The sequence below is a fragment of the Anas acuta genome, chromosome 1 (genome assembly GCF_963932015.1).
Source record: "Anas acuta chromosome 1, bAnaAcu1.1, whole genome shotgun sequence".
NCBI classification, from domain to species: domain Eukaryota; kingdom Metazoa; phylum Chordata; class Aves; order Anseriformes; family Anatidae; genus Anas; species Anas acuta.
Window position 1 is genome coordinate 55383586 of NC_088979.1, and position 25256 is coordinate 55408841.

At 39.6% G+C, this 25256-nt stretch overlaps 1 protein-coding gene across 2 annotated transcripts in view; it reads left to right on the forward strand.

The window, feature by feature from the left end:
- The window catches only part of PCCA (propionyl-CoA carboxylase subunit alpha), a 278772-nt gene that overhangs the window by 190141 nt on the left and 63375 nt on the right, over window positions 1–25256 (forward strand). For both annotated transcript variants that reach the window (XM_068677675.1, XM_068677680.1), the window contains exon 20: window positions 17171–17269. In XM_068677675.1, the coding sequence (XP_068533776.1) occupies window positions 17171–17269 (99 nt within the window). The remainder of the gene's footprint in view (window positions 1–17170; window positions 17270–25256) is intronic.

Genomic DNA, 25256 nt, shown 5'->3' on the forward strand with positions numbered 1-25256 from the left:
CTTATAAGAGGTGCAGTGATAGAATTCTAGCATTTCATTATGTTTAAGGCTTTGACAGCTGGTCTTGGTGATTGTTCTAGATGTTTTGACCTTTCCTAGATAATTTACCTGTGAACTGTCAGAGGTGTATATGTGTCAGTCTTTGTAGCTGGCAGTAATTGAGTATGATTGCTTTGAAAATGGGTGTAGATGGGAAGACAGAAAAGGTTTTCTTGCGTTTTGGGTTTTCTTAATAGCAGAAAAAATAGGCTTTTTTTTCCAGCTTCAGTTGTCTATGCTGAAGGATTTTTATTTACTGTTTCTTAACAGAAATTAATAGCTTGGGGATACTAAAGTTTTCCATTCAAAGAATCACAGAGCGGTTGAGGTTGAAATGGACTTCTAGAAGTCATCTGTTCCAACCTGCTTTTCAACCAGGGCCACCCAGAGCACATTGCCCATGTCCAGGCAGTTTTTGAAGGTCTCCAAGGAGGAGACCCCACAGCCTCTCAGGGCAGCCTGTGCCAGGGCTCCGACACCCGCACAGCACAGCAGTGCTGCCTGGGGCTCAGGGGGAGCCTCCTGGGGGCCAGTTTGTGCCCCCTGCCTCTTGTCCTGGCACTGGGCACCACTGAAAAGAGCCTGACTCCATTTTCTTTGAACCGTTTGTTCAGGTTTTCATAGACATTGATGAGATCCCCCTGACCCTCCTCTTTGCCAGGCTGAACAGTCCCATCTCTCTCAGCCTCTCGTTATAGGAGAGCTGCTCCAGTCTCTTCATCACCTTGGTGGCCCTCCAGTATGTCCACGTCTAACATCTATTGACTAGAAAAGTATGAGACGTTATTCCAACTTACTCATTACAAAGCTACCCTCTTCTCCTTTTCTAGTCGTTCCCCAAAAGGTTTTCCATTACAATGCTTCTGGCTTAGAGGTTAGGCAACAGCTGTACTGTGGCCAGTGTTTATCACACCAAATGTTATTCCTGCCAAGTCATTTTCTTGTACAGACATTAAGCATTCATGCTCATGTTGTGGAAAAAGCTTAATTCATGGAGGAGAGGGACCATCTCTTTGTTTTACACTTGTCTAGTGTCCAGATCACTTGCTTGTGTTAGTGATAGATAATAGTGTTTGACATACTCTTCAAGGAAAAAAAAATCTGAAAATAATATTCTCTGTAGGAACAAAAATACCATGTTTCAGGTCTTGTATTTCCTCTTTCCAGTGACTAATTATTACAGATGCTAGCAGAATTTTTTGTTTCTGTTGCCACTTCCTTCATGCTTAATAATTTCAGATTAGGCACCTCAACAGGTGAAGAATATGGCTAAGTGCAAAGGCACTGTTTCTGTGAAAATAACCGTAGCAGGTAAAAGAAAAAAGAAGGTAACTAAAACCTGGATTTTGGATTCTTTTTCCTAGTGAAGTAGTTTCCAGTTTTCCTTAATGAAAGAGCATTTGGCTGTCCCCAGCCAGAAGTCAGGGGTGAGCAAAGAGTGAGGACATTGAACTTAGTTCTCTAAACTTGTCCATTTTTTCCATAAACTTGTATGACTGTATAACGATAAATACCACGAATTTATCTCCATGCAAACCAAAGAATCAGCCTGGGTCCGCAGTAGAACATAGTATTGTACGCAAATAGTATGTTGATCTTTAATTTCCAAAGTGCCATCATCAGAACCTAGGATTAACCTTTAAGGTGTCTGACATGCTTTGGGACCTTTTTTTATTATTATTTTTTCCCCCAGTGAAACTGTGTAGAATATTGGTACTTGTGCATACCTACAGTTCCCACTACCTTGCCTAGGCTGAAGCATTTGGCCTCATTTTCCTACCTGGTGAATCTGAGTTTCTGCATTTGGGCCCATTGAAGAGCCCACATTGGCAGTGCCACCCCTAGACTGATAAATCCTGCTAGCCTTGAGTTCAGCAAAAGATACAGCTGCTACTCTTCTGCCTGTGTAGTGTGGTGGGAGGTGATTAAATCATTTCTGCAGCTTAAGCTCTACTGATGTATAGAGGACCAGAGGGTTAAGGAGGAACAGAGTTGCAGACCTGCTATGAGGCTGGACGAACTAGGCCTTGGCTCTAGTTTCTACCGCTGGGACTGGTCAGAGATTTTATCCAGTGACTGGTTTTGACACAACTGAGTAAATACAAAGTTTATCTTAGGTTATATGGTGTTATGGTAAGGAAAGTATAGCATGGTAAGTAAAATCATCTTCTGAGAGGCTTCTGTACTGGGGTTCAGCATTAAGTTTTAAGAACAGCCTAAACTAAATACCTTTTTTTTTTTTTTTTCCCTTAAAAACTAAATATAGCATGTATTTAAAACACAATTGATAGTTTATATCAGCTAAAACCAGCTGCTCTACTTCTTGCTGTCTTCCCAGTTCTAAAAGACCATCCTTTCTGCAGGAGCATGAATAATGGCAAATGTTAGTATGTTTCTGTGAGCATCTATTCCAGCAACACAGAACAGCTCCTGGAGAGGTTTTCTATTCCTTATTTAACAGCAGTGAAAATTGCAATTATTCTATTAATTTGGCTTGCCACTATGGCAAAGAGGAATTCTTTGGACTGTGAGGAGGAAATGTTTGTTTTCTCTGGCTGCTCCTTGCATATGCTACTCCAGTTATAATTAAATATGAATATTTACCAACAAAATGGAGCATTTTTAAGGTCAGTTAAACTGATTTTTAAGTTCCCATATATAGGCATAGGCAACCCATCTTGTGTTTTGTATAATGCTATTCATTATACAAAACTAATAGAGTAGCAAATCGATAAAATATCACCATGCACGTCAGATGAACATTACGGCTGTAAATTCTTCATCAGGAAGAATCTGTAGGGGGAAAAAGGAAACAAAAAGCTAGATCAAAAGCGATGTGGGGAATTAATGTGGAGAAGATGAAAGGGAAGGAAGCGAACAATAGGGTTGATGTAAGTGGAGGATTAAGTAAAGCAGAAGCAATCATTTTTTATGGGACAGATGAAAAGAAATTGAGAATAATTGTTACGGGAGGTGCAAGTAGTAGCAAGTTGAAAATGGCATGTATTTAATGGACGTATGAAAACTAAGGCTTCTCTGTGATTTGTGCTATCATTCATTTCCACGAAGTAGCTTCCTAATAGCTCTTGCAGTATCATGCACTGTTCTAACAATGGCATTCACAAAAGCTTATTGGATTCTTTTGCAAGTTAAAATGCCATGCTAGCATCATTCAACAGCGTTTAGCTCCAGATAACAATTTTATTTTAAATATTTGAAGTCAGCTTAATCTTCCATTCATGTCTGCTGACCCTTGTACATGCAGCACTAGGTTAACTAGCTTACTTACAGGAGCTTCAACTCATTACTTGAAGCTTATAACATGCAATAGTAAGTTCTGGAACTGGCTACAAAAGTTCCTATACGCACAGGATGAACAGAAAGTATTGTTAAGGAGAAATCATATCTATTTTAAGTCACGCTATATGCTGTTAATAATGTCTTAGGGTTAAGAAAAGCCTGTCTTCCAGAAATGTACATAATGTAGCTGCGTGCCAACCTTATGAGGAGCTGTTTGGGAAGAATTATGACTGGGGTATTGTTTCCTGGCAGCCCTTTGCTGCATTCTGCCTTGTGCAGAGGGTAAAGGAGCCCAAATCCTGCTTCTCAGCTCTTAGAGTCATCCCAGTCCCTCACAGAAGATCAGCCATCCTGGAAAACATCTGTATCCTTGTGCTTGGGAAAGATAGTTGAGGAAAACCTGAAGGGACAGTGCTACCTTCTTTCTTGAGTATTTATTCCACAGCTTATACAGAAAGCCCTGACCAGTGAGGTGGAGGAGGCGTTGGTTCACAAGGGAAGTTTCTTGTTCGTTGGGTTAGGAGATTCCTCTTGACAAATCCTAATTTTTCTCCTTAATTCTCTCCTATTGCTCATACCAATCAAGAGCCATGACAACAACGACAATCTCCAAAAGGTGTAATTATTCCTGCCCGTCCTCTGTTTGCCAAAGTCTGTCTGAAAGTCAAAGCGTTGGACATGGTGGTGTCAAGGAGGTCGTTTTAGATGGGAAGCATCTGGGGTGGAGTGTATTAGGTAGGGCTGTTGCTAATCATTTGAGTGCTGACCCTTTCAGCTTTTTGCTATTTTGTATAACAGTATACTCAAGCCTCCCTTCCGTCCTTGGTGCTCTTTCTGTACTGTCCTCATTTGTCACCTTCTTTTGAATAATGAGGCCTTGAATTATGTATACACAATTGAACATTTTTTATAGTCCTCTCTCTCTTCCACTTCTGTTTGATTTTTAATGCATGAATTTAGCTTTGTTAATATGTCTTTCAAGGTAGGGCCCTCATTTAGACTGTTATTTCCCTGATTTGAGACATTGTCCCTTGCTTTTTTGACCTAGGGTTATGCTAGCTATTTTGGCTTTTTCTTGAATCCCAAACTCATTTTTGTTTGCTAGTGTTTTAACTTTAATTCACCTGCTTTGGGGATTTTTTGAAAGTCTTCAGCTTTTTAAACACTTTCTTTCTACCTCTTCGTTTTCCATTTTCCATGATTTTGTACTAGTACTGTATTACATTTCCTGTTGATATATTTGCCTAGAATCTCTCTTGAACTCTTCAAAAATATTGGGGTAGACTTACAATTTTGGTTTCCTTACTGAAGTTCCTAAATTTCCCACATGAGCTGTGTTGATTCTTTCGGATTTTAGGTGCAGAATGCTGGAAGCCCTGTTTCTTAAAAACAAAACAAAACAAAAACAAACCAACAAAATACCTTGTTTGTGCAGTTATTTTCTTGTATTTTCTGAATACAGGCTTGTTCAGAGCAAAATCTTTAATGTGATCTTTTGTCTTGCACCTCCCAGGCTCTGTGAGGCTTCCAATTACTTCTTTCTGTTACAATGTCAAAAATCAGTCTTGTTTCTTAGTAAGAGAGAGTGAATTTCACACTTTTTAAGAAATTAAAATGATGGACTGGTGCTCCCCTGTAGCACATCACTGGAGGTAAACTCCAATTGTTTGTGCACCGTATGTATGTTCTCTCTTTGTAGTATCTGGCTTATTGCTTTGAGAGCAGGGATGCCCCGGGCAGAGAACTTACTATGAAAATGGGAGCAGAATGAGTTCACTGCAGTCCTTGTGTTGAGCTCTTCTCTCCTCTCTCTTAAGGGAAGAGAGAAACTTCTCTTGGAGATTTTCCCCTTCTTTGATCCCTGGCTGGAGCATCTCTGCACTCTGGTGTTGGAGCTGTTTTAAGTGACTGGGATAGCAGAATCCTTATGCAGTGAGTGTATGAGGGTCCCTGCCATGTAGCGTGGTTTTTCAATGCATGTTAGATGGAGCCTGGCCAGTTTTATCGGGGTCAGGAATAGGACCTTTGTTTTAAGTGCTACGGAAAAGCAGGAAAATGTTAGCATCTCTGGGGACTGCTAGGGCTTTGAAGTATTATGATCCACAGTTAAACTTCCCACATTTTCCCATCTTCGGAATTTCACTGATGTTTTGTGGCTACGTTGGAGAATATTAATTGATAGCTGTTAGATTATGTTTTGTCCTTTAACGTTTTAGAAAAATATCATAGACAAATTAGGATAGTGATTACTTATATACAAGAAATAATAACAGAGTTCCTGCCCAAAATGTATTTATTGACAGCCCCATGGTATGATTCTTAAAAATATGTCTTCTGTGACAAAACCTTCAAAAAAGAAGTCTGTATTTCTCATGATATATAAAAAGGCAAAGGCAAGTAAACAGTGACGTCAGGATGCCCTGTTCTTTGACTGAGACAAAGATCACATTATTTTGTGCTCTGCATTTATTCTGAATTGATATCTCCAAAATTGCTCATAGTTGGAGTAAATACATGGCTTAAGGAGTGATGATTGTGTGTGTTGTTTACAACAGTGCAAAATACATTCAATCTTTGTTGACAACTGTTACAAGGATAGGTATTTTTGATTTGCCAGAAGTCTGAATATTCAGAGGTGATTAAAACAAAGAGGTTGTTTAGCAGGTACTGGCTGAAATTTTGTAGTTACAGTATCATAATCATTTCATGAGGTTTCTCTGTTGAGGAAATTATCTTTGTTTAATGCTAAAGGATGTCAGTAATATGTCTCTAATGCCAAATTATTTCAGGGTGTGCACTTTACTTTTTCCCCTACATTTACGTAGATAGGAAAACTGAGTGTTCCAAACAACTTGTGGAACAGTTTCCATATCAACTTTTATGTGCTAAAAATGTAATTAGGATAGTTCAACCCAAAATGTAAACTAGAACTGGGATTTAATGTACCTGGCATTTTGGAGGAAAATATTTAACTATTCTATTAGCACAGTGAATCTGGTGAAAGTCAGTAGCAAACCACTACCACCCATTTAAATGTGAGTAGCTGAAACCGAGAGGAAATAGAGAATTCAAAGAGGTGTCTATTCACCACAGTACTTTTCTGCCTTTTGAGTGAATTCATGGTTACAGTTTGTTAACATAAACAATGCAATCCCATTAACTGGTAAGGTAAATAGCATTAGATGTTTACATCTTTTTTACATTGCTGCATGATTTGCTCTGCTTATGGAAATGCTTCAAAACGTCTTAGTATTTCCTCTTTTGTGTAATTGGCTTATGACTCTTCTGATATCTTCTCCCTGCTGCTTCAGCTTTTCTTCCTTATCCCTTGTGCACTGGCTTCTGTTCTTCCCTTTTCTATTTATTGCTGACACCTCTGGAACCACGACTTTCTTATTTCCTTTTCTGGGTTTATTATTAAAAAAAAAAAAAAAAAAAAAAAACTAGGGGAGGGCCTTCCAAAGAGATACTATGCCTACAATTACTTCTGATAGTTCCTTACAGTTCTTTCCTTTCTTTGCAAGATGACTGGTTCGTTTGATAAAAATGAGTACTGCTGTCTTAGTAATGGCCAAACATAATCAAGAGAGAAATCCAGTGCGTATTTAGGGAGCAGGGATTGGTGGAAGAGATTTGGTAAGCGTCTGTTGATGGTATTACTTCTGACCAGCTTTGTGAAAGTCATCGGTTAAAGTCCTACCTTTGATTTTGATGTTGTTAGACTTGGAAACAAACCAAGCAATGGAAGTAGGTTTTCAGTTTTTTTTTTTGTTTGTTTTTTTTTGTTTGTTTTGTTTTGTTTTGTTTTTTAATTGCATCTAGCCTCCCCTTCTGCAAGGCTTAGTTTTGGAAATAAAACTAAAGTTGCTTTTTTATCTTCAGGCTGTAAGTAAGAAGAGGTTTCATACAACCACTTTTTTTTGTTATAAACAAGAATCTGTATAACTAGTCTATCTGTTAACATACCATTTCCTTAATCCAGTGGATTAATACAGCATACAGAGGTGTTCCCTTTGGCTGTTTGATTAAGGGGCATACATTGGATCACAGATGATATAAAAATAAGTTTGCCTTTAGAAACAATTTTATTCCATAATGCGCTTATTGTCCTGACGCATTGAGGGGCAGTTTGGGGAAGATACGTACCAGCAGATATTTTGCATGTAAAGCATTTAGTTTAAGCGTTGAATAATCTTGAGCTGGGGATATCCTAAGGACTACTGCTGACCTATATCCTGTTGTGACAGCTGAGAGCAGCAGGTTGGAACTGCTGGATGAAATCCATACCCAGTTGCCCATTGTACTTTCTTCTTGTCATTATGCAATAGCAATTCAAAGACACTTTCTACTGTTCCTTATTCTGTTTATTAATTTGAAAAGAAGATAGCCTGGCTATGGTGGTACAATGGGAAAAGTAACTGAAATCAGTGGCAAACTATCTACTGTGGTCATCCACCTTTTTAACTAGGCCTAGGTGCAATACAACTTCCAGCCATAATAAAGCAATGCTTTTCTTTCTCATTAACTATTTTGGAGCCTACAGATTTTGTTGGATCACTATATCAAGTTGTTTATCATGTGTGAAATAATACAATCCTGTTCGGCTGATGGACACGGTCCTCCTGATTTCAAATGCTCTTTGGATTGCTGTGGTCTGCTTCGTTTAGATTAGGCATGGATGTCTACCTAATACCTATTTCTCAGTTTAGAAAGGAGACCAGTAGGAATTAATACTACTAAGTAATACATATATACACATATGTAAATTGTGTGTGTTTGTGTACAGGTCTGTCAGTCTCCTTTAATTTTAAATAATCTTCCTAAGTCATATTCTGTGATGATATCTTCCTGAATAGATATCTGGATAGTGGTACTGGGAACTTCTCAACAGCCAATATTAATTCTCATCCCCTCCTTCCCAGTTAAGAAAACAAGAATTAGAGACTTGACAGTTATGTATGAATAATCTGCAGCACATTGGCAGTCAGGGTAGGAATTCATGAAGTCTTGACTCTGTTTTAGATCCACAGATCTTCCTGTGATATGGTCTCTCTACTTAAAAAAAAATAATATGCTTTAAGCTTTTGTATTAATTTGTATTAATTAACTTTGGCTAACTACATATATGATGAATGCTTTAAAAAAGAACTATTCCAAAATGTGTCCTTTGTCTGATATGATGGGATGAGTTTTAGTCTGTCATGTTTCATAGTGATGTTATGGTATGATAACATCGTTCTCCCCTTTTCTGGAATTTACATTGTCAAGCAGGATACCTGTGTGCCTCTGAAGTGAAAGAATGGAAAATGTAGCTGAAAGTCATTTAGGAGTCAGTCTTGCTTATTTTTTTCAGTATATAGGCAGAAATCATGAGTCAAAAGCTCCAAAACCAGCAAGATCTACCTTATCAGTATTTATTTTACCAATGTGTTTTTCACTACTAGCATAATGTTCCTAATAACCCATATTTTGATATTGGTCTCTATGCTAGACCCATTCAAGATTTTTTTTTTAAAAAAAAAAAAAAAAAAAAAAAAGGGAGAATAACCCCAACACTTTATCCTGTCAGCCAAGGGAAGCTGATTGCAGTGCAAATTTGAAAGTGCCCTACACGCACGGGAAAGTAGCAGTACTCTTTCAACCACCTACACCCTTTCCCAGCCATCTTGGAGTGATGTCTCCATGCTGGAGTGTAGTTGGCTAGGCAGAACCAGGGAGTTGGTCGTGGTAGAGCAACTGGAAAAGTAAAGCTAGTCATGGTCCTTCTCTTCTGCATTGGTCCTATGATAACAAATGCAAGTATTCCCCTAACCAACTGTGCTTTGCGTACCTGAAGCTGTTGCCATCAAACTTCAATGATTTCCTAACATCTTTTCTCCTCAGATCATTTCTTTTCTTGCTATATTTTTAACTGCTTTTCCACTTCGTATTTTTTTCTTAGCTTTAGCAGGCTTGGGGTGGTTACAAATAGGAACCGTCATCTTAGTAATGACTCCACAAAGAAAACGGAGGCAGTGAAACAAACCATTTGCCCACAGTAGAGTGTTTTTACTTCGTACAGCCTCTCTACTCGGTTTTACAGAGGATAACTTCCCTAGTGAATGGTAGGAGAAAACTCTTGCTGATTAGAGGTGATGAAGGCCATCACCTCTCTCTCATTTTGTTTTGTTTTGCTTCTGTTGTTGTTAAGCTGAGGAACTGCTACCTGTTGTGTGCTCCTCCTCAGTCTCTGGGCTGGCACGCTCACTTATGAAGTGAGACATACTAAAGCAGCTCCTGGCAATTTGCATCTATATGTGCTACTTTAAAGCAAAGAGAGATAATTTGAATGCGTGCACATGTGTTCGCTTTATTCTAGTGGTTATGGACTATTTCCTATTCCCGGGATTATGGACTGCCCATTCTATGCATGTGCTAATACTTTGAAAATTTGAAAGAAATGATGGCACCCCACACAATGTCAAAATGTGCATTTGAAATAAAAGCCCAGCAATTCAGCTTTCTGGTCTTGTTCATAGCAGGTAAAAGGCTGCCTTGATGACACTTAGAGCAAATGAATTTCTCTCCTGCAGTCATGCACTGAATAAATTGCTTGATCTAGTTTGGTACAAAAGGACATGATCTATAAATAGTTAACAGAGCTTTCTTCAGGAAAAGTGATCTATAGACTGGAACTCTCTCTTGGGGTCTTTTTTAAAAGTAAGTGCCGATATGAACAAAAGAAAAGTTTGTTTAAAAAAAAGAAGGCCTTTTTAATGAGGTTGAAACTCACATATTTTAACTTCCTTTTGAAAGCATCTGGACAACCACTTCAAAAGTCCAAAAAGCTAACCTTACAGTCACTTGAAGAAAAGGAGAAAAAAAGGTCAGTCCCTGTTAATCTGATGTGAATGTATTTTGTCAACAACTACAAGCTGAAATTCAAGCTAAAACAGCTAGTTAATTTGAATCAAAGATACTCCTGGTATACAAACATCAGTGAATTCAGATTTTATTTGAAAGCCATTATTTCCAGACTCATAGCAACTCTCTCTTTATAACATTTTTCAGTTTGTCGATACACTGCACTGTTTGCCATGGGGTCTCTCTGTCCTAAATAGTGCTCTTTCATGCACTTTTTTTGGCAGATAATCTTTTGGGTTTTTAACTGCTGCTACTTGTGATACTCAAAACTTTTAAGACAACTTACTGGGCTAAGGGAAGCATCCATCTACCAAGTTTCTTCATGTAGCATTCTCAGAAGGAAGTGTAAAAAATAGTTATCTATGGAAACAAAAGGAAGAAGCATTCCTTTTTATGGCATTTTCATCATTGGTTATTTTTCAGTGAAATGAGGCCAGTCATGAAAATACTGCCAGTATTGGACATCAAAGACTGTGTGACCTGTACATGTAAAATTATGGTGTTTTTTAAGGCAGTGTTGAGTTCAGGTAAGTAGAGCTTTAGAAGCAGGGATATGACTGCTTGTTTGGGGACAGAAAGATCCTTCACCAAAGTGTGGAGAAGACAATCCATGTTCATAAATTTGCCATGGGCTTTGGGAGGGCAAATCATTTGGTGCCTACAGAGAAGCTGAAAGCCAAGTATCCAGATTAAGAAATCACTTGGGCAGTTGAAGGCTATTGACTTGATTAATTACTTTTTTTTTTTTTTTTTAATAGCATGATGGGAGTGTGTTATGGTCTACCTGATCTGGGTGAGGAAGTAGAATAAAACTTCTTTAAACAATTGGAGGAAATCTCTGTATTACAGACCCTGGTTCTCATAGGGGAATTTATCTTCCCTAACATCTTTTGGAGGGGCAACATGGTAGGATTCAAGGTGGAAGGTTTATCAGGGATGTGGGAGATAACAGGTTGATATGGGTACTGGTTGGACTTGTGCTAAAATACAGCTGGATCTGAAATTTACTGTCAAGAAAGAACTGGATGGAGGTATGATAACCAATGGCAGTCTTGGCTGTGGGAGCCGTGAAATAAATAGTGGCAATCCTCCAGGATCCTGAATTAGTAAAGTGCAGACACAGGACTTCAGGCTTAGTTTAGTCTTTATTTATTTGGCAGGCAGGTAGGATTCTGTAGGAGGCAGATCTATAGAGCAAAAAAGCTCAGAATAGCTGTCAGGTATATTGGTGGCTAAGAATGGAAATCACAGCAAAGAGATAGCATTTGAGAGGTGGAACCAGAGACAGGATGCAAAGGAGGCATTTATAAAAATTGACCAGGCATGTAGGGATGGTGTTAGGAAAGTCAGTTTACCTTGACGCTAGAAAAAATGTCAGGAGCAACCAGAAGAGCTTCGGCCTCTTCATTACTAATGAAAAGCTGAATAGGGAAAATGTGAGCCCTTTGCTGAGTGTGGCAAAAGATTTAGTAACAGCAGAGGTAAGCCTGAGATACTTGTTGACTTCTTGGCTTTGTTCTTCATCAGCAAGGTGTCCTTGGCCTCTATGATTATTGAAGGGGTTCAGGGAGGAGGAGAACAGCCAGTGGCAGATGCGAATCAAATCAGGGATTGAGAGGGTTCGACCCATGACCAAACAGACTGCATCCGAGGGTCCTGAGAGAGCTGACTGATGTGATAGCAATGTTGCACCAGTCTGCAGAAAAGGCCAAAAGCAAAACCCAGGGAAGTACATCTTGGTCAGCCTCACTTCAGTCTCTGGGAAGATCATAAAGTGAGTTCTCTTGGAGCACGTTTCTGGGCACATAAATAAGAACGTGATAGGGAATAGTAAGCAGGAATTTACCAAGAGCTAATCAACCTGACTGCCTCTTATGATAAATTGGCTGGATTTGTGGACCAGGGGAGAGCAGCAAATGTCATTTACCTTGACTATTGCAAGTCTTTTGACACCATCTCACACAACCAGGTGGGTGAAAAGCCAGTTGAGTGGTCAGGCACCGTAGGTGGTAGTTAATGGGTTATACTCTACTCTCAGAAATCAGTAAAAAGTAGAGCACTACCAGCATCTGTCTTGGGATCAGTCCTGTACAACAGTTTTATCAAGAACCTGGCGAAGGCAACGTGAGTGCGTGGTCACAGAGGTTAGAGATGACACAAAACTGGGGGAAGTGCTCAAGAGAGTCAGTGCTGCCACCCAGTGGGACCTAGACAGGCCAGAGGAATGGACTAATGGGAACCTTGTGTAATTTAGCAGTCAATGTCTTTTTTATGGATGTGGTATTTAGATGTGATCTGAAGAATTTTGAGCAGAGCGAGACAATCACTTCCTTCTATTAACAGGCCTCTGCTTCTGTTAGCGTATCCCAGGACAATGCTGGAAGAACCTGGAAAAAAATAAAATGCTTTATGGGCAATCAGACCAGGTCATTAGTAAATACAGTCCAAAGAATAGGAGAAAAAGCACATACAGAAGGACGAATGAGTTTTCCATGGGCTGCAGCCTCCTCCAGGCCACATCCACCTGCTCCACCGGGGGCTCCTCCACCCATGGGGGGGCTGCAGTGTGGAGATCTGCTCCATGTGGGACCCATGGGCTGCAGGGGGACAGCCTGCTCCACCAGGGGCCTCTCCACAGGCCACAGGGGAACTGCTGCTGCCTGCCTGGAGCACCTCCTGCCCTCCTGCACTGACCTTGGGATCTGCAGGGCTGGTTCTCACTCTTTGCTCTCCCAATTGCTGTTGTGCAGCAGTTCTTCCCCTTCCTTAAATCTGCTCTCCCAGAGCCCCAACCAGTGTTGCTCACTGTCTCAGCTCTGGACAGCAGTGGGTCCCTTTTGGAGCTGCCTGGAGGTGTCTCTGATCTGACATGGGGCAGCTGCTGGGCTCTGTCCCTCCACTACAAAAACCTTGCCACGTAAACCCAATACACTCAGCAGGCGTAACCAGACAGGATTCCCTAGGCCAAGAAGCATCAAGCATTCAAGGCCTGCCTGGACGCCTACCTGGGCAACCTGCTCTAGGGAACCTGCTTTGGCAGGGGGGTTGGACCCAATGATCTCTTGAGGTCCCTTTCAACACCTACATCTCTGTGATTCTGTGAAGTGGAGTTGAGTTAAACGTGTTGCTGGGAGCCAAAGTTAGGACCATGCAATCAGGTCAGCAGATTTAAGTTAGTCAGACTCAAGGCTGGCATGAAGATGTGCAGGCATAATGCTTTGAAGCATCAGGCAGGAAACAACTGCTTGAGCTGCCCTCCAGTCTCCTGGAAAACCACCTTCATTTCCAGGAGAAAAGAAGTGACATGTGCCAGATGTATCCGAGACTCTGCATTAGTAAATTAACAGGGCTATAACACTCAGGCTTGTGCTGCCTCCTTTAATTGCCTGACATGCATATAGAATGCCAAATGATGTTCTCTAAAGGAAACTAAATGCAGATTATGCTTTGCAGCTCTTTGCACTATTGGTTAGCTGGTACCTATCATGCTGAACATCAGGAACTCAGTCCACAAGAGGTGAAGGGGCTGCTGCTTGTGTAGTTCAGGTGCATGCCAGTGAGAGTCTGCGAGTTGTGACAGTAGAGTAAGCTGTTGACCTTTTTCTAGCATCGTGTCTTGGACTTGTCATTCTTCTTTCTGAGGCCTCATTTACAATAGCTTTTGAATTGGAAATAATTGTAGGGGAGGACTGTGGCTACTTTTATCTTCTATGCCCTTACAGAGGGACAAAAAATCGCATTAAAAAAATGAAGTCTATGACCACCGCCATGCCACATTGACACAGTATTAGCAATGGCTCAGACAACCACAATTACCACAGAATAATTCCCCCACACAGAGATGACATGCATATGCAGATAGACACACACCTGGAACTGAGTAATCGAGGATAAATCCCAGTCATATAGTTGTGATGTAAAGCAGTGCGCAGCCCACTGCATAAGTGGTTTGATCTCTGTGGAGGATATTTCCTCTGTAGAGTACAAGTCTTAATATCCATTGAGTGATGATTCCTTGCTGGCTGTGTTGTGAGCACAGAAAGAAAATAAAAAGGAAACAGTCAATGTAACTCTTCATTAGTTGAGTCATCCTGTCCCCCAACAACTGCTCAAGGACTAAAACAAAAAAACACTAGTAGTATTGTGCTATTTGTTAGCTTCCTTTGTCATATCTGTTGCTAGAGGAGAAAGGAAGGCAAATGCCAATGTCTGACAAGTTCTTTTAGTGTCTTACCTCTTCCCCGCCTTCATGAACGATCTTTGCTCAGCTGTTGGCTGCCAAGATGCAGAAGGAAGGTGTATTTGCTCTATTAAGTAAAGTATTTGTTTGATTTCAACCCTCTTTTTTTATTATTATTATTCTTTCCCCTCCCTGTCTGTTTTGAAAATAACACACACTAAGTGGCCAATCTCTTATCCTCAGTCTTTTTTCATTTTCTCTGATGGTGTGAACTCCTGGCTCTGTCACCCTACCCATTGGAGCCAACTTTCCTGTGATCCTCTTGACTTCACATCATCTTCACCTGTACCATGGTGAGCCCCAAAAGGTGAAAGCATCTGTTTAAGAGCATGTAGCTCAGTTCTGTGAGAATCCTGCTGCAGTTTACTGGGATGTGCATTAATTCAAATAACATTTTTTTTTTTCCCCCTGTCCTTTTATTCTTTCTTGAATGGAAAAAATACAGCAGAGGCAATATGCTCTCTGCGGGTTTTTCTATTCCACATAAGCAATCGTAGTTTTCCTAGAATGCCACAGTTTGTTTAGGCCTGCTGTGGGCTTTAACTGGTAATATCTTTTCTTTCAGGGTGGTTTCCACCAGCAATTTTTTTGATACTAATTTAATCTGTAATCAATGATGGCTGGACTTGTACAGACCCTTGTGAGGGATTTTAAGGAAGTCGTTTACTGCTGTGACACACCTGGTTTACTTTTCTTCTATTATTCTGTACAGTAGCAAAAGAGCTAATGATTAATTTGAGTTTGGTGCAGAGATGCTGAGTTATAGCTCGCCACTGGAACGCCCTTCAGTAGGATTGTAGGCATCAGCTGTAGCTTTTCTATGAGGCCATGTGTAAATGCTGCAGTGCAAAAAGCATGGTGAGCAACTGAAGTTTTTTTGGTGGCCAAGAGTCTAGTGTGCTTTTCTAGCATCCCTCTTCCTCCCCTGGAGAAATATGGCAAATGATGTTTTCAGGCCCAGGTTATATACCAGTCTGTATCAGTTGCTATCACTGTAAAAAGGAGCTTTTTTAAATAATTACAATTGCTAGTCAAAGAGAATTGAGGCAGAGCACCAGATTTGCTTTTCTCCAGCCTTTTTCGGTTGTTTCTGTTGTTCTCAATAAAGGCAGTATTTGCTGATTCGGGTTTGCTGGACCCAGTGGGCTGGATGCACTGGTATATTCCAGCTGCTTTTCCATGCTCTGGCAATGCAAACCAGCTGCAGCTCTGGTTTAACTCAAGCCAGGTTTATGGCTGTTTTGCATCACTGGAGCAGCGTAAAGTACCTGAAGCATGCCAGCTAATCAGGCCTGTTGCTGAACCATTATAAATGACTTGTTTTTCTTCATGTTCTATGCATGTAACTTTATTTTTAACTAAAGCCTCTGGAAATTGAGTAGATTGCATCACTAAAAGACAGATTTTGTGTTCTAAACTAAAGTCTATAAAATTAGAGGGTTTTTAAGCCAGAGGTTTTTTCCTTAACTGAAAAAAATTATCAAATTACACATTGCTCCTCTGCACTTGTCTGCTATGGATTTCTTTTAAGTCACACTGAGATTACAGTTGCCTGTTCTCATTATAAGATGAAATAATGATTAGTATGAGATCTAAAGGAGCAGGTTTTCTGAGTTTTACTTCACAAAATATGGGCTCAGCTTTTATTCCAGATGCAGTGATTTCCTTGTGCTGAGAACGTATGCAATATTTGTGTCATTATCAATATTGTCTGCAATTTACTGATTGAAAATATTTTGGAGATTCTGGTAGAGGAGGGAAATGAGCCTACCGTATTTTTTTCTTGTGTTTATAGTGTAACTTCCAAATGAAATCTTATTTATCAACCTTTGTTAGCATGATGAGTATTCAAAACACGCCACAGATATTAAATGGTAATTATGTTATTCTGTGTGTGGCATTTTTTCACAATCCAGCTTTTCCTCTGAGACTTTTGTAATATTGAATGAGTGATGTGTGTATTATACAGTGGAAGAATGACAGAGTGTCATTACACCTTCTCTCTGATACACAAGTGTGCCCATACTTCCTTCAGAACTCATGAATTTTCCCACAAAATAGTCTTGTGTAAAGACTGGGTTGATTTTGGTGCATTTTTTTGAAATTTCTATCTGGATAACCATATTGGCATTGAAGCCAGGAATTGTGTTCCTCTGATCAGATGCACATCGAGAGAAAACATGACAGAATTTGCAAAGTTTTTCTGAACTTTGAGGTAAAATACCAAAGAATTAATTACTGCCTCATATTAATTAAGATAACAATGCAAAACCCTTCATTAGAAGCCTAGGAAAAGTTCTTCCTTGGTCCTTGGAGAGAATATTATATGCAAGCCCTGTTGTGTGGGTTGCAAGGTGTCACTGGAATTTATATGCATTACTTGTCTAATTGCAGTAAATGTAGCATGTCCAGATAGGTTTAAAAGTTGGATGGCTGTTTGTTACTTGCTGGAAATCACTTGAAACCTTGCTAGTCAGAGGCAGCTGTTCACAGGTCCTTCACCTCTCCCCAGAGATAGCTGGAAGACTCTGTTGTTGGACCCTGTCTTTTATGGCAGAAGCAGTAAACATGACAGGTTGTTTGGGAGCCATCTGTTTTAAAATGGTCGCTGCTTTGTATGCAGTAATGAACTTGAGATCAGTTTTCTGTCTGTCTTCATAGTAACAGCCTTGTTTGGTGTCACAACAGGTGGAAGTTGATGGGATGAAACTAAACGTGACCAGCGAGTGGAACCTGGCTTCACCCCTGTTGTCTGTCACCATTGATGGCACGCAGAGAACTATACAGGTAAATTCACCAATGCTTTATTTGTAGAGCTGAGCCAACCAGAAGCCTTTAAATGCAGAAATAGTACTGCTACGTGGGATCTAAGCTTTCCGTAGCATAAAAATTATGTTATACTGTGTGAATAACATAGTCTTTGAACTTCATGTGTTCAGACCTTCAGTGGATGAGCTTGTTGTACAATTACTCACTTAGAGTTTGACGTCTTTCATTTAAGTTGCTTATGTTAGAAATTTACCCCAGTTCTCAGAATCTCTTTACTTATTGGTTGTGAGAAGATACAGTTTCTTTATCACTCAAGAAATAAAGAATGGATTACTGTTCAGAAAAAGATGGAGTCTGGCAATAAAATTATTCTCCTCCTCCTGTTTGGATCATGTAGTTTTTTCCACTCATGGGCCTTTGCAGATTGAAAGTCACAGGACAATATATCTCCCATGCAATATGCTTTTTTGATATGCTTTTATGAAATATTATTAGTTCCACGATTTAAGAAAACTTCCAGGTTTACATTTTGTAGATTTCTTGGAAGGCCACTGCCAGTCTCAGGGCTTGTTTATATCTAAAATAACTTTGTATTCTACAGTATATTTTTGTATTTTAATACTGGTCCACTTTGCTGCTGTTTTATAAAGTACATTCCTGATTTTGAATGATACCGATGTTTGAACATACAAAATCTCTTCAGGAGAAAACCATATTTAGAATGGATACCCATATTCAGAAGGCCCCATTTCAAGCTACATAATAACTATGGCAGGTTGTATCCCTGAGTATAATAATAGTTAAGACCAGTTAACTAGAAGTCTAATGCTTGAACTGGCACATAGAATTTGTTTTGAGATAATGATTGTGAGATCTGAACATGCTTTCTTCTAGGAGCTGAGCCAGCAATAATATTACTTGCACACCCTGAGTATGGCCAAATTATATGAATTTCTGCAGGACTTGCCACAACAATAAGCAGTGAACTGGCTGTGTGGTATTTATCCAAGAGAATGTGAAATAAGCACATATGTTGTTTGTTTCTAAGATGTTATCTGTAAGCCTTTGCTTTTAGTGAAGAAACTCACCAGCTTGAAAAGTTATTAATCTTTTAGTATATGTATGTAAAATTATGGGAACCTTAAGCTTGACCTCTGATATCTGCTCACTGGAATCTAAATTGGTTTTTTGGTTATATATTTCTCTAGACTTGCCCCACTGCAAGAACCAAATTAGACAAGTGTATTCCTGTAGGTCAATTTGTCTCCAAAAGCAATTGACCCCTGAGTCTTGAAGTATCTTCTTTCAGCAAGACTTAGCCCTAGAGCCATTTAAGCAACAAATATGGATGAATCGAATAATTCCAGCTGTGCTTTATTAATTTTCAGCCAATCTAATTTCTCTTCATAGTTGGTTTCATTCTTCTAAATTTGCTCAACCAAATACAGTCTTTATGAACATTATATTTCTTTGAAGGATTGATTTATGCACCTTCGGCTCGATCCTGCAGTCTGGCCCCAATCCAGCAAAGCACTTAAGCATAGAAGCAGGAAATAAATAATTTTAAAATGTTTTGGTTTAAAATGTATTTATGTAAATTATAGTCTAGACATTCAAATTGTTGCATATCTGTCACACATTTAAAAATAAGTAATTAAGAATGCTCCTGTATTTTGCCTCTCTGATAAAGGCTCAATGTGTATTAGAGCAAAGCAGAGCACTAACTCTGCTGCAGTTAATTTTAAGAAGATCTATGAGCTTAAAATGCAAGTTTTCTGAGACTATTTCTAGATTAGGAAACATGGCAATACATCTGAGAGCCTTAGGAGAGGTATGTACCCTGGTCGCAGCCAGTCCAGGGCATATCAGGGCACACCTAGGATGTGTGGCAGCCCCCTCCCTTGTGCTTTTGTTTCCTTTGCAAGGAAGCCCATCTGCTGTACACAGATGGGCACTGTGGAGTGCCTGGCCAGGTCCTCAGATGATAGAGGGACCAAAACCCTGGGTTCATTTTCATTTTCCTGCAGGAAGGTCTTGAAAACCTTTGTACTGATTTGGATTCCTGTGAAACCGTAGGATGCTATAGAAGGTGATGAAATAGTGAAAACACAGCATCATTTGAGCAAGAAATTTCTCAGATATACTATTCAAGAAAGGAGGTGGGGGACAGACCCCATAGTATTTCTTGAAGTATGCAGATTCCATCACTGTTTTTTGTTGTTTTTGTTGTTTTTGCTTTTAGTAATTCCTCAGCTGATCCCAGTTTCTCATAATTCTCTCTGCTTTTGACAAGAACCTACCACTCATTTGGGGAGACTGAATTAAACGCATTATGAAGTGTAAGATTCTCATACATTTTTCCAAAGATGTTAGTGACTCTGGACAGTTACATTGAAATATTGAGGATCTGGAACCTACTTTTGCTGAAAATGAGGGAAGTATCTAGAGGCATGTGGTTACCATAGGAGTACATGAGGATTCAGATTTAAAGGCATTGGTTAATATGTAATTTTAAATACATATATATATATATAATATTTTTTATATAAAACATAATTTGAATATCATATAAAATAAAAAATATATTAAAATAAAAATAAACAAATGAGGAACCTAATTATTTCTGTGAAGAGAAAGTGGAAAAGAAGACATTGAGTTGTTGAAAAGAACTGTAAGAATTCAGGTAGAAACAGAAAGGGAGAATGGTGGTTCAGAATGATATCCTGGAAAGGAACAATGGTGTGGAGGTAAGAAGACAGGCATATATTGGGACAGCGAGGATTATTTTATCCCTCTACCTCTGCTCCCTTGTAAAAGTAAGATGGGTTTCAGTGAGCCCTGTGCCTGTAGGAGACATCATCTATGACCTGTTCTCTCTTCCTGGTGGTGGAGTGGGGAGGGTAGAAGGAGAAAAGTGAATAAGCTGCTTTTTCCTTAGAACAACTCCTTTTATTCCCTCACGTGAACCAGACTCTAAGGGGACCTCCAGATGAAATGAATCCAAGAAGTCAGGAGATGGACTTTAACCTTGCTGCAAGTCCTCTATTTGACGGCACACTACAATCAGGTTGCAAGTAGGCACCTACTGCTGTGACCCTGCTCAGAAAGATGAGGTTGCCCAGGAAAGAATGCAGTAGGAGGTCCTCAAACCCTGTTTACTTTGGCACTACTTGTGTTAGGTCAAGTTCTCAAAAACCATCACCACCCTTCAAATTCAGAGCCTTTTCTATGACAGCACCACACATCTAAATTTTACAGCTCCTTGGTGCTGTTTTATAGTACCTTTGGAGAGAATTCAGTTTACTACTCTATTTTCATTGATCCCATCATCAAACACTCAGCCCATCCTTATATACCATCTACCTGCAGACAGTTCCCTCTAGCAAGAGGATTCTCTGCCAAAATAAATTCTTTGTCACCATCTCATGCTAACACTTGTCCCTCTTCATTGTACCATACGCACCCTGCCACTCCACTATCATCATCTCACACTGGTTTCACTGCTCTGCCAGCATGCCCTAATGAAGCCTTCCACCCTTTAAAGGGAGCCCAGGCCTGGGATGTGGAAAACTCTTGGTGGCTCTTGGCAGCTTCAGCAAAGAAGCCTTATGATGTCAGTGGTGATGCCTTCTCTTTGAATTTTCTGTTTTTTTCAAAGTTTGGTCTCTGCTGAACTGAAATTCAGGAAATGGAACTCAACTGGACAAGGCCCTGAGCTCGATATTACTGTGATATCAGCCTTACTTTGAAAAGAGGAGGTGATTACCTGATTTCCAGAGGTCCCTTCCAGCCTAACTGTTCTGTGACTCTGTTGGGCATCTCAAACCCTGCTCTAAAAAGGTCTTTATCAGTCACAGCAAGGTGTAATTACAAGAGTAATGGAGTTACTAAGCAAGAACATGATCCTCTAAAGCTGAAATCATCAGTCTCAGGCATCAAGTGTTTTCATGAATGAAATAGATGAAGCTTTATCAGTGGAGTTTTCTCTTCTTACAGTATTATGTCGCATTCAGGGTTGGCACTGCTTATTATTTTTTCATTTAATTTATTTATTGCATCAACAATTGCAGCAGGAGGAGAATATTCTACATCCTAGGATTTGACAAATTTAAGTGCTTCTCTGACACAATGTTTCTTTTGATTATTATTTTGGTTTATAATAGAAAAAATGAAAATGCTGTAGGTTATGAAGCCTTTGTTCCTGGGAAATGTCTGACATTCTGGGAAATGTCTGACAGGAGAACAAAGCCTGTGCCCAAGTATTCATTTCCTTCAACCCAGTGGAGACTTTTCAAACACGTGTAATTTTTTAAAAAATATATCTTTATAATTTTTTGTACTGTTTAGAGATCTCAGATATAATCTGCGATAATGATATATATGTTTCTGGTCTGAAGTATCATTACTTCAGCAGACTCATTTTCTTAAACACTGAAAGTGATTTTGGAAAGCTTTAGTGAACAGTGTATGTGAAGACTTTGACAGTCCATTCTTTAGCCCTGTGCAATTACTGCACACACTGCCATTGCCTTTTAGCCATGAACTGGGAATTATTTTTGCTAGGTTGTCTCTAGAAGAGGAACCCAGGATGATTTGCAAACAGAGGCAGCGACTTGGAGTCTTTGCAAAGCCACAGGCTTTCTAAGCTATACTGTCAGGTAGGATCATAGAATGGTGTGGGTTGGAAGGGACCTTAAAGATCATCTAACTCCAACCCCCCTGCCATGGGTAAAGAAAAGCCCAAGTGTGAGCACTGGATTCCTGATGGCATGTACTGAGCATTTGTTAGATCATTGCCTGGCTTTGTTTCAGCCCATCGAAAGGTCTAGGCTGACCTAGACAAATCTGGTATAAAATCATGCCATGTAGTATAGACCTAAGTAGTGGGACTGGGACAGTTGTTGCAATTTAGCTTGGGGACCAGCCATTTGTGCATGTCCCACTTTCATTTACCAGTACAGAAACACAGGCTGCCCATCTTTTTCATGTTTGCTCTTCCAGCCTCCCACATCTGAGAAAACAGCTCAGCCCTGAAACTCAAAAAAGAGTCAGTGGATTTGATACACAGAAACTTGCCTCTCTTGACACTCTGTTGGCATTTGAGATAAGTACAAACAAGCTCTCAAATATCCCAGGTAAAAGACAAATACAAAAGCCTGTGGCATACAGTGTAGAATGCCTCGCTGTGTTTCAGGCTTTTATTTTTCTCTAGAGGTATTAGTATCTGTCTATCAGGGCTCCATTATTGTTTTTATGTCTTTCCCTGCAGTTGCACTAGGAGAGTGATGAATTTTGGCAAGTTTTTTATTACAGCCTTATCATTGCCTAATAATTGCTATGACAGTGTGCTTTAGCTTCATTTGAATTCCTCCTACACCCTGTATTAGGAGAGACCATAAACCGTTGATCCCTACACACTGTCCATGCTGCTCGTATCCTCCCGCAATTGCCTCTTTTCAGTGCTGTAGGGTTGCTCCTTGTAAAGACAAGCTTCTCTACAACGATGTTACTCTTTGAATATTTTCCATTCCTCTTGTATCATTTCTGAGCTGTGGGGCCAGAACTGTGCTCTGTATTAAATGTACGGGCAAAACTTAGACTTCTACCGTAACTTGGTGGTGTTTGCTGATGTGTTGTTCATTCTCATTACTAATTATGAATGTTTCCTTTGGCTTTTTTGACCAAATCTAAACATAGAGCTGATGTAAACATAGAGCTATTGAATCATCCATTAAAATACCAAAATATCACTTCGGGATGTCAGCAGCTGAAGAGAGGACAGGAACCTCATGGGCAGTGGTGGAAGTGGGTCCTTCCCAAAGGAGCAGACACAGAAGCAAAGAGAAGGAATAGTTAGAAGGAATTCTGAAACTTCATCAGCATGTGTACATTCAGTGCACATCTCCAAGGTGTACTTGGAAAGACCTGAGTGATCTGCTTTAGATAATTATTAGCTAATTCATCTTGCTGGGTTTGTGAAAGATTCCGTGCAAGGAAGTTGGTGGTTGTACCATTTCACCCTTTACTTCCAGGAGCTGTAGGGAGAGAGATGTATAAAAGCTCGCTGGTTTGGTGCTTCTTGCTGTAATTGCCAATAATGCGTATTAAAGCAAATATTGCTACTGTGGCTTGATTAACACTAGTGTTTCCCAAACTGTTAAAGTTACTACTTTTTAAAATGAGCCCTGAACATACACATATGTAGCATACATGACAGCAATGTGGCCAGTTTGTGAGTCATGAAGCATTTTAAAAGATCAGATACCCATTACTGTCATACCAGAGTACTTGTATTAATATCCACTTTGAATAGCAAGTACCCAGCTCTCATGAGTGGTCTACAATTTGTGTGAAATCAATTTAACTTGGGGCTGACTTAGTGCTTGTCCATGGTTTGAATGGAGAAAGTGTAAAGGGAGGAGGAAAATTCAAGGAAATAAAAGATAATATTACAGATTATTCCTGCCTTCTGTTGTTGTTTGTTTGTTTGTTTTTAATTTAGAAGCTAGAGCAAAAAGCACATAGCACCATCCTATCCAGTTCTTTCATGAATATGATTTTCTTTTCATTCAGGAAGGAAATGAGCGATCAACTTCTATGCCTGATCAATGCCTCTGGAATTAATTGTCCACTTGTCAGAGGGAGTTCTCCTGCAATGAAGCTGTATCTACGAACAACATACTTCTCCCTTTCTTTAATGAGATTAGTAATATCCTGTGCTACTCAAGGGGTTAATCAAATAGCGTTAGTTGTCGCAGTGTCTTATGCCATACCTTTTTTTTTCCAAAGGAGCTTTACATTTTAATGACAGGCAACATTCAGGATGAATAGCTGTAAGTGTTGTTTGTGTGTCCAAAGACCAAAGCATTGTATTCAGCTGTTGACAGACATCATAATTTTATACCTAAACGTTGAAAGGCAATGAGTTGTTCTCTTGAACGTGGTAATACATTCAGAGAACAAAGGGGAAGAGGGACATGGAAGAGCAAGAAAGGACTATAGATCCTGCAAAGGGTCTCTGAGTTATGAGAAACATTATAAGATCTAGGATCACAGGGCAGCGATTACCTGCACAGCGTCTGCCTGTGAGAGCAGAACATATCACAGCGTGTCAAAAGGAGGATAACACCGCTAAAAGTTTCACTCGTTTTATGATTTAATCTAATAACAGAAGAAATTTCAAAGTTCACTGGGAGACCCAAACTTGTCACGGTACTTGAACCTACATAGCTGGGGGAAATGGGGAAATGTTGGCATGGGGCAAATGTCTTTTAGATTCATTCTTTAGCACCAAACAAACAGTCTTTCCTGTGCGTGGATTTTGGTGGTGGCTTTTTTTTTTTTTTTTTTTTTTTTTTTAAGCCTGTCATCCACTACTTTATAACAATACCTTTGTCAGGGGGTTAAGCACATGGACATTGTTGAAAGGTGCTCTAGGTATATGTGATAGCAATACTGCAGTGGCATTAATATTAAACTTTTCAATGTCAAAGCATGGTAAAAAGGTGTAACAAGTAACATTAACATTGGATATCATCTAAAGAAGTTTTGGAAAGGATCTGTGTTTCCATTTTTCTGTTTATGAGAGCAGAGAAGTTCCTAAGCGACCTACTGCAATTAAATTTCAGGCATTAAGAGGGTAGTTCTTCTTTTAAAGTTTGTAATATAGTAATATATAATCATAATATAGCCTCAGACACTTATAAAAGTGCAGGTGCAGTTCCTCTGTGTGGATTGATGCCTTCTAAGCCATTCAAACAGTGTTTGACATTAGTATTTGTACTTTTTGGGAGTGGATTCTGTTTAGTCCTTGGAAAAGGATTCAGGTAGCTTGCAGCAGGTGCTGGGGGAGGCCAATAGCTTAACATACTGGAAGGATTCCTTCTAAAGAGAGAGAATATTTAGTCATAGTACTATTTAAGCCAATCTTTGAGATCTTTCACATGTCAAAATGCTTCATACACAGCAGGACTTGATCATCGCATTCCCCTACAGGGTGACTGCT